The sequence below is a fragment of the Marmota marmota genome, unplaced genomic scaffold (genome assembly GCF_001458135.2).
Source record: "Marmota marmota marmota unplaced genomic scaffold, marMar, whole genome shotgun sequence".
Classification (NCBI taxonomy): domain Eukaryota; kingdom Metazoa; phylum Chordata; class Mammalia; order Rodentia; family Sciuridae; genus Marmota; species Marmota marmota.
This window is the reverse complement of record NW_025999998.1, coordinates 11,224,808-11,235,442: the sequence shown is the minus strand read 5'-3', so window position 1 is coordinate 11,235,442 and position 10,635 is coordinate 11,224,808. Positions and strand designations below refer to the sequence as shown.

The 10,635-nt window shown below is 37.6% G+C and overlaps 1 protein-coding gene across 4 annotated transcripts in view; it reads right to left on the bottom strand.

Moving 5' to 3' along the window:
• Window positions 1-10,635, bottom strand: part of Pip5k1b (phosphatidylinositol-4-phosphate 5-kinase type 1 beta) — a 293,002-nt gene that overhangs the window by 77,523 nt on the left and 204,844 nt on the right. For all 4 annotated transcript variants that reach the window (XM_048806865.1, XM_048806868.1, XM_048806866.1 and 1 more), the window contains 3 exons: window positions 10,317-10,400; window positions 10,147-10,195; window positions 7,023-7,107 (listed from right to left, as the gene is read on the bottom strand). In XM_048806865.1, the coding sequence (XP_048662822.1) occupies window positions 7,023-7,107; window positions 10,147-10,195; window positions 10,317-10,400 (218 nt within the window). The remainder of the gene's footprint in view (window positions 1-7,022; window positions 7,108-10,146; window positions 10,196-10,316; window positions 10,401-10,635) is intronic.

The following is a 10,635-nucleotide window of genomic DNA, read 5'->3' as shown; positions in this document are numbered from 1 at the left end:
GCCGCGGGGCGATTTGCTGAATAAGCAGTTACCCTCCGTGCGACAAACCTCTCGCGTTTGAGTCCCCGTAGCCGATCCTCGTGCGATGGAAATCCTTCCTCCAGGTTCCGGAGCACCCCACTATTGCTGGAAATTCCTAACAAGATATCCTTTAGCCGTCCTGACTTGTCATACTCCCACACAGTGAAGCAGCACACGGGGGTAATGCACTCCCCTCGCCGCCATCTTCCAAATCAAAATCAGGCTCTCTTAAAACTAAAACTAGATTGGTAGTTGCTGGGTCTCAATCCAAAATGATCTCATCTCAAGATGGTGGAGGAAGAGCAAAGAAAAAAGATCCCTTTGGTTCCAGAAAATCTCCTGGCTATCGGGGTGAACGCATCAATCAGCTCATCCGCCAGCTGAACTAAACCCAGAATATCTGAAAGCAGTGCATCGGAAGCATGTGTTCTGTTGGATGGAATTGTTGTCAAGTATCTTCACAGAAGATTATTTTCTGCCTTAAGAAACTTGGTTTTCCAAAGCATGGGCCCCCTTCGTCAAGCCTTGAGGAAGGGAGTCTGGTCAAAGCTCAGTTCATCCTCAGGCAGCAGCCAGGAATCAGGCAAGGCCACAGGAATGTGGGCTTTGCAAATGCTGTGCAGCCAAACCTTACTAGCATGGAGAACAATTTGCCAACAGGAAGAAACCCCGAGCAGGGAGCAAAAAGTGTTAGCTATAAATAAGAAACTCAAGAAAATCTCTTCCGTGTGTAGGAAGAGCGGTGCAGGCCGCAGATGTCTTCCCAACAGGCCCTCTAAAATTTTTTTTTAATGTTACCTAATAAGATTAAAATTTTTTAAAAAATTTTCGAGGGGCTGGGGATGTGGCTCAAGCGGTAGTGTGCTCGCCTGGCATGTGTGCGGCCCGGGTTCGATCCTCAGCACCACATACAAAGATGTTGTGTCCGCTGAAAACTAAAAAAATAAATAAATAAATATTTTAAAAAAAAAATTTTCGATTTAAAGTTTTATATGTGAAATATAGACAGTTATACATAAATAAAAGCTCAGTAATTTTTTTTTTGAGAGTAGAAAGTGGCTCTGAGTCCTAAGGGTTTGAGAACTGCTCCTCTATATGCTTGCATATGCTTGCTCTGAGGTCACTGCTAATTCTCTGCACTGAGAAACAGCTTCTATCACAGAGCTTTGGCAGCCCTAAGGAAGCATGAGGGAAGAGAGGACAGCCTGGTGACTAGAAGACACTCAGGGAGCCACACTTAGGTGTGTTAGTGCAGCGAGGGCCAAGGGTCTGGAAAGAGAAACAACACTTTGTTCATTAGTGTCACATTTAGTGAGGAGCAGAGAGGACCCGAAGGCAAACTCCTACATCTAAAGAAGGAGTTTTCTTTTATCGTAAATGGTGAATTTCTTCTTAAAGGGGAGAGCTGAGCCTCTCTCAACAGTGAAGGATTTGGATCTTGCTGAAAATCAAATACCTTGATTTATGTTTGTCTAAACCATGTCCAGTGATAGGTGTCCTGTGCCCTTTTCCAGCTTAGGTTCTGCCACTCAGTTATGTGTATACTTGACCATTTTTTAGTTCACCTATTTATCTGCCCCTCTGAAATCTACCATGCTTATTCCTATGCCTAGGCCTTTGACTCTCTTCTTATGAATTCTGGCTTAAATAGAACTTAGTTTAATATCCTTTTCTTTGTAAATCTCTTTTTTAGAGAATTGGTCTTATTTTTTTGATCTACTCATAGCATTGTATGCAAAATCTTTATTAGCAATGGCTTTATGGCATTGTAAATCTATTATATGGTTCAGTCCCTAATTCAGAACAATTAATTTTTAAAAGCTTCCTATATTTCAGTGGTTATAAAACTTCTAGGCGTATGATAGGAGCATAAATGTTGGTTGAATGAATGTATTATTGTTCTGAAATCTTAGGACAATTTTCTAGCAAATAATTAATCTAATCACTATATTCTAGTCAGTAAATGAGTTTTAGCTGGGTGTGGTGGCACATGTCTGTAATCCCAGCAACATGAGGAGGCTGAGGCAAGAGGATCACAAGTCTGAGCCGGCCTCAGCAATTTAGTGAGGCCCTAAGTAACTTAGCAAGACCCTGTGTCAAAGCTGGGGATGTGGCTCAGTGGTAAAGTGCCCCTGGGTTCAATCCCCAGTACCAAGAAAAAAAAAAAAAAGAAATGTTTTAGCTTTTTAGTCATATTATTTGGGTAGAGGATTTCAGTGAGCATTTAACACATGGTGACAATTATTTCTATTTCTAGGAAATACAGAATTTTATAGACATTATTACATTGGCAGCATGACTTAATTCTGAGTTGGGATGAATGGATTTAAGAAATTAAAAAAACTAACTTGAAAAAGAAACTTGAAGACCAGGTACTAATTTCTTAGAGGTGGTGGCAGGGTCTTTACTTACAAAGAAAGTTTGCCTTTAGGCCTTAAGGGCTGTAGAACAATCATAGTAGAGGAAACATCTTAAAGTCGAGATTTAAAATGTCAACTTTAATACACAGCCAGTGTAATTCCACATCATGTACAATCACAAGAATGGGAAGTTATACTCCATGGATGTATGATGTGTCAAAATATATTCTACTGCCATATATAACTAAAAAGAACAAATTTAAAAAAAAAGGAAAAAAATAAAGTGACAACTTTCTCGTTAAATTGCTACCTTTTGAAATGGTCATTCATTGCATTATTCATCATCCCTACTATGTGCCCAGAAATGTGCTAGGTGGTGCTGGGGACGTTTAGTGAACCAAACAAAGAGGGATGTAGCCCAGTGGTAGAGCACTTGCCTAGCATGTGAAAGGCCCCGGGTTCAATTCCTAGCACCAGGGGGGAAAAAGCCTAGTGAGGGAAACAAATAGCTCATTATAGCACAAAATGACAGAGTGGTAAGTATGGTAGGGAAGCACCAGCTGAGCTGGGACTTGAAGAGAGACTACGGGAAGGATGGAGAGAGTGCTGAAAGCTACAGGGTGTGGAATGAGGAGGAGAGAAGCTCCAGGGGAGGGAAAGAGGGATCATGTTAAGGACTTTGTACTCTAGGGAATCCATGGAGCCCCTCCCCACATTTATTATTGTTTTTAGAACAAAGGGGATTTAACAGGTAATTAGGAAAAGCAGATTTATAGTTTAAACGGATTCCTCTGGCTACAGAGTGGGGAGATGAGATTAAATGGGGCATGAACTGAGGCAAACAGACTTGTGTGAGGGCCACAAGTTTACTTTATGAATTTGAACAGACTTCTCTCCAAACAAAAGGTAAATCACTAGTAAGTACATAACAAGATGTTCAACGTCCTTAGTCATTGGAGAACTGCAAATCAAAATCACAGTGAGATACTACTTTATACTGTTATAGGATCGCTATAACAACAACAACAAAAAGACAATTATATATGTTGATGAGAATGCACAGAAACATATATTGCTGGTGGAATTGTAAAATGGTGCAGCTGCTTTGGAAAAGAGTTAGGTAGCTCCTGAGAGTTTTAAACAGAGTTGTCATCTGACCCAGCAATTTACTTCTAGGTATACACATGAATGTAATGGGATATTCATCCACATAGAACCTTGTACATGAATGTTCATAGCAGCATTACTCATTCCAGCTGAAAAATGAAAACAAGCCAAATATCCGTCCACCAATCACAGAAAAAATGTGGGATCTCTGTATAATGAAATATTATTCAGCAATAAGAAGAATAAAAGTATTGGTACATGCTACAACATGGATTAACCTTGATGGATACATGCTATAACATGGGTAAAGTCAAACACAAAAGTCCACATACTGAATGACTGACATGAAACATCCAGAGTTGGTAACACCATAGAGACAGAGAGTAAATGAGTAACTGCCAGTGGCTGCAAAGAGGAGCAACAGAGTGGTTGCTAATGGCTATGGAGTTTCTGCTGCGGGTAACAAAATTGTGGTGAGGATTGTGCAACTTAGCATACTAAGAACCACAGAATTGCACACTTTAAAGGGTGAATTTTGTAGCTTGTGAATTACATCTCAACAAAACTGTTTATAAAAATAGACTATTACATCAAAATGGGAAAAAGTCAGTAGATTTACTACTTAACAAGAAAAACACTTGCTACATTAAAAACACAATAAATTCCTTAGCACTTTCAGACAACTATAAGACATGATGAACCATGCAGACTGGGAAAAATTTTAACACATGCTATGTTTTCTAGAACTGAATAAGCCATTGCTTATACCATTAATTTGTATGCTATTCAGAAAAAAAAACCAAAAACAAACAAACAAACAAAAAAACCCCACTTTCCAAGGTAGGAGACTCATGCAAAGAGCCTCCCTGAGGTGGGGACATTAAAGGGCCACCTCCTCTACAAACCTACCGGGGGCTGCAAGGGAACTCATGGTTTCCAGTCTTGGCACAGGTAAGCAGGGTGAAAATTCTTCCTTAAACATTTGAACCACAAACTGATACTCACACAAGCTTGCAGTCTGAATAAACACTACTTTATGGCCCATTTTAGGCCAAAAAAACCTTAGGCAGAGAATTTAATTTACAGTGGTCTCAATTTGACAGTGATTTTAAGATACCATTGAGACAGTTGAATGTACAAAAAAAGTTTTCCTTAGAATAATAAGTTAAAAAGGAGTTATATCTTTAATATGTAGAGTTCATATAAATCATCTGGAAAAATAATAAACACTCAATAGAAATGGTCAAATGTTATAAAGCTCAATTCTCAAAGGAATTATAAATGGCTAATAAAAATGACTAATGGTTGAACCTTACCCATACTCAAGATATGCAAAATGAAACAATCAGATAACATTTTTTACTTATCAGAGTAGCATAATTTAAAAAGCATAATGCTGGCTGAGAGCTGGTAAAACACAGACTTGTGGGAACCTTTGGTGGCACAATCTCCCTGTACAGTTAAGTGCATTTTAATACCATTATCCCTTTTTGGAATCTATCCCAAATAAATAATCCCTAATTTGTATCCAGAATTTGTCTGAAACTATGTTTTAAAAAAAATTAGTTAGAAATAAAAAAAAGAAACTATAAAATGCTTTATACTCAAAGAATGGTTAACTAGATTATAGCACATCTATATAATTTTAATGTTGCACTGCAATTTTAAATGATGTTTTTGTAGAACATTCAAGGATATGGGAAAGTATTCATGCTATAATGTGAAAAACAGAAGACATAAAAATTGTATACCATTATGTTACCAGTATTTATTTATTGTTTTGTGGTGCTGGCTGGAATTTGAACCCTTGCAATTGCTAAGTATGCACTCAGTTACTGAGCTACCCACCAGTTTTATATAAATACATAAAGTACAGAAATAAAAATTGGTAAGCCCCAATTACCGCCCACCTCCACCAAAAAAAAAAAAAAAAGGAAAAAAGACTGGTAAGAAGAACATCAAAATATTAGAACTGGGTATCTCTGGGTCACTGGATTTTAAGTAATTATCAATGTTTTCTTTGCATCTTTCAAACTCCAATATTATAAGAAAAAATGTCTTATATAAATATAAAACATGAATATTCTACTCTTTCTATTTTTTTGTGAGTGACTAAATTATCATGGTCTGTGTTATAAAAGTGGACCGCAGAATGGCTAAATTATAAAATAACAATGCATTCATTACAGGGTTATTTTCTTCTATCACATAGTTAAAAACTTACTACATAATACTACATATATACTGTAGAAAATTTAATAAACACCAATAAGAAAGAAAACAAGATCCCACCCATAATTTTCAACTCAAATTAACCATTATTAGCTTTGAGTTTAGTTTGCTTTTCTTTTTAACTCAAGGTTTAAAGTTAGAATACTGATATATGATTTTTCCTATTTTTAAAATATAAGTGTTTTCATCTCTAAGTTTTCCCTTGAACACTACCTTTCTCATAAATTTTTTGAATGTGTGTTTTCTAATTTCCCTGTGATTTCTTCTTTAACCTATTGATATTTTAAGAGAGTGTTATTCAATTTCCATATATTTGTAAGTTTTCCAGTTTTTGTTCTTTATTGATTCATTCCACTGTGATCAGAAAAGATACTATGCATAACTTTGATCTTTTTTAATTGATTAAAATTTATTTTCTGGTCTCACATTTACTCTATATCCTGGAGAATACTGTATGAGAATAACCACTGTTAATGGTTTTATATATTTCATTAGAATTCTGTTGTACATTTAAGGTATACAGACCAATAACTACATATATGTGAATAAAACAATATTTAAGGGACTAAATATACCTTTAATAGGTCATTTTTATTGGTTACATACTATTTCATGATTTGATTGTATCATAATATTCTTAACCAATATATTTTATGACTGGACATAAATACAACTTCTAATTTTCTTCACCAGAAAATAGGACTAATGATTATGGCATCAATAAATAACTGATTGGGATAATTAGTCACACTAAGTGTTTACCACTACAGGGGAAAAAAAAATGTTCTAACTCTTGTAATAAAAATCGTGCATGGTCCAAGATCAAGGAGCTGGCAAGCTTGGTGTTTGTGAAAGCCTATTCTTCAGAGAAGGCACCTTTGAGGTGTGTTCACATGACAGAAGAGACAGAAGTGGAAACAGAAGCTAAGCTCGTTCCCATCTGCTTTTTTATTTTTTAAATATTTATTTATTTAGTTAGTTATTGGCAGACACAACATCTTTGTATGTGGTGCTGAGGATCGAACCCGGGCCGCACGCATGACAGGCGAGCGCGCTACCACTTGAGCCACATCCCCAGCCCCCCATCTGCTTTTTTATAAGTCATTAATTCATTCATGAGGAAATCTATTCATGGCAGAGTCTATCTTGGATATATAATTGTTCTATGTCAAGTAAGATCAACATGAGGGATGTGGAAGTTTGGTTTATTAAATAGTAATTTTACAAAAAAATTCTGGCATGGATACATGTTGAAGTTAGCAACTAAGTGAAACAAGTAAGACATTTTCATAAGACTCTTACCTTGAATTTTCTTGAAAACTCTGGAATTCATAAACTTTAGAAATCTGTCTGCATAAAAACTTGGTCTATGAACTGAAACGGTGTCCTGAAAAGACAAAACAAGGATCGCAGATTTACCTCTCAGGGAATTCATCCCAAGGCAGAGGGAAGATTTTTGCAAGTGTTTCTGTCAGCTGAGGTCTTTTTATCAACAGTGGTCAAGAGCTAGAAAACAGTGTTCTGTATCCTGCAGGGCCGTGGGCTGTGGGGGAGGACCCAGACTCAATAAGAACAAAGATTCTTGAGTGAATAGAGCACCAAGGGAGACAGACAGAAGACTCTGCTACCCAAATTGGAATAGATGATCCTTATTCATAACATTGTGTCCCTGGAGGAACTTTCAAATCCTTTTCTTATAGGTAACCAGTGCTTCCAGTGCCACTGAGAATGAAGGGTATTCATTCAGTCATGAACAAAAACTGGGGACATAAGCAAAGCACACTGATATAAGAGTGACATTTAAATTAAGAAAGTGTTCTGGTGTCATCTCCAAGTAGCTGGGTGAGTAGACCCAGGAGGATGCACAGGAGACATGGTTGACTGGTACTGCACTGAATTACCTACCATCACACAGAGCTGACCTGCACGGCCAACTCAGTTCTCTCATGCTTGGTAGGAGTCTTTAGGACTGAAGGGCTATTTATTTACAAATCCAGGAAAGGGAATGGATGAAGGGCTGATTCTCTATGTTCAATCAGCAATCATTTATTGACCATTCAAGTTGTATATTTCTAGAAATGGCAAGTTTATTTATATGTATGATGCTCCATTTTGAATCCAGGTTATGGATTTGAATAGGGAAAGTTTCTAAGAATTTAAGCTTAGATACTACAAAATGGCTGCTGGGAGAAAAAACACACTTGACCAGAAATCAGGAGAGCTGGTTCTGGTATAAGTTCTAACTTTAAAAGGTTGTGTGAATAGCTGGGTATGGTGGCGCATGCCTATAGTCCCAGTGGCTTGGGAGGCTGAGGCAGGAGGACTGCAAGTTCAAAGCCAGCCTCAGAAAGGCCCTAAGCAACTTATCAAGACCCTATCTTAAAATAAAAATAAAATGGGCTAGGGATGTAGGTCAGTGGTTAAGCGCCCTGGGTTCAATTCCCTTCCTGTCCCCACCCCAAAAGGCTGTGTGATATTGGGATCAGCCAGGCTCAGGGCCTCAGGGTCAGCCTCTGTAAAATAGTGTGTTATGTGAGCGGTACATGTGCTTTCAGCCAGGATAATCTGTAGTTCTGTAATTAGCATGTTATGAAAGACACAGTGTGCTAGACCCATCTTCACCAAATTACAACAGCCCTCCAGGCTCACAGCAAGTCAGGAATGTGACAGGCACTCTTCCCAGATCCTGGCAGCTGTTGTCTGAAGCAGGATGCAATGGTACCTATAGATACCTGAGACTTTGCCTTTAAAGGAGTTCCACTAGTGCTTTCGTTGATATGAAGAAACACTGTCTAAATAAGAGCCATATTTGTGAACAAACAAAAACAAGCCTTGAATATTATGCATGATTTCACAAATACATAATCAGCAGAGATTTTCTTAAAAAAATAAACCACAACCAGAAGGTACGTTTTAAATGGACAAAGGTAGGGGTCTCTTAGAAGCCTCTGGCCGATGCAGGACGAGGTCATTGAGATCAGAAATCTCACTTGTGGTTACTAAACAGGTAACCACACTTGTCTCAGAAAAACAGCAGAGGAATAACCCAGGGGAATTTCTCTCTCTCTCTCCCTTCCATGTTCAAGGTGATGTAGTCCCCACCTTTCTCATTTGGAAGGAGAATTAAAATTACCCCTGACCTTTTCATTGGAGGAACCTTTATCTGATAAGGCTTGGGTTAATTCTTAGAAACAAATTTGTGAGCCTGAAGTTTAAAAGTGCATCCTGACATAGGGCAGTCCTTAGCCTGTGGACAAAATGCAGATCTCTCATGCTGAAAGGTTATTAACAGTCTTCCACAGAACTGAAAAATGTGTGTTCTTTTCCAGAAAGGAAAAGAACAGCATCCATAATTTATCTTTCAAAGTAAAGCGTCTGCTAGCATCTTAAAAGGAAATGTGTGACTGAATCTTTGACCAATATATTCTTTGGATGTGACATATCAAGTTATTAACTGAGAGAGGCTGAAGTAGGGCCAATAAATGGTCTGTTAGCAGCAGGAAGTTCAAATCTAATGTCTAGATGTGTCTCTATGGGTGTGTATGTGTGCATGTGTGTGCATGTGCAGTGCCCATAAGAGAGAGAGAGAGCCAGAGAGAGAGGAAGACTACTTTCTCTTTGATATTTAAATTTTTCTTTAATTACATTAAGACTTAACTCTTGGGTTGAGGATGCTGCTCAGTGGTTAAGCACCCCTGGGTTTAATCTCTGGCACCAAAATAAAACAAAACAAAAAAACCCATAACTCTTGTGACATCTTCCTGTCAGTCAGCATGTATATAAATATGTAAATCCATAACACATATAAATCTGCACTACCTTAAACATTTTCACTTCCTGTGTCCTTATTAAGTGTTTGGCTTCTGGCTGAATATGCACACGGATTATTTTATTTCATCCTCATAGCAGGCCAGTACTACTATAATTGCTCTGTTATGATGAGAAACCAAGGAGAGGCCAAATCACAAGCAGTGAGCCTTGCTCACATGGTTGATCAAGTGGTGATGGCAGAGTTCAAGTCCAGGGGTGTCCACCATCAAATTCAGGGATCAAGCTACTCGTGACCTGGTCTCCTGAGAATCTTATTTCAACAGCCCTACTATTCTCAGTGTCTTTTTGAAAAGAGATTTTTGCCCTCCTTATCTCATAATTGGGAGCTTTGCATTTCCCACAGAAACAGCTATCATTTTGTTCTTGGCCTCTACTAAACCACTAGGCTGGATGTCATCTATAAAGATGAATAGTATTTGAATTTATGTGGTCTTTGTTTTTAGTGTGGACCAATCTATTAGTCAAAGACTCTGAGTTTATAACGACCTTTGCTCCTCACCTCTTAACACGCAATGTCACAGTTTCCTAGACACATGTAGAAGTTTCTGAGGAACTAAAAATATATGCAGTTTAACAAGGAACATCAGTTACTTACACCATCATAAACAAGAGCTTTCCAGGAGTGTTCTAACTTCTTCATTAACCTACATGTAAACAGATAGAAAAATAACCATGAAAATGCAGAACCACTCATATCTGATGAATTTTCAAAAACATTTTGGATGACTTGAAAATAATAAAAGACCACTTCCCCAAATGTCTCACCTGTATGATTGTAGAATGTCAATAATGCCCATAAATAAAAGTAGTTTTTCCCCCTTATGGCTTTTAGCTGGAATGCCTCCCATTCTGTTGATAGAACAAAAGAGAAAATATTTTACTGAATATTTTAAGACTAGAAAAATTAAAAATATTTATAATAAATAGATTGAAAATAAATATCTTTTATGAATTATATATGTTGATGAGAATGCACAGAAACATATATTGCTGGTGGAATTGTAAAATGGTGCAGCTGCTTTGGAAAAGAGTTAGGTAGCTCCTGAGAGTTTTAAACAGAGTTGTCATCTGACCCAGCAACTAC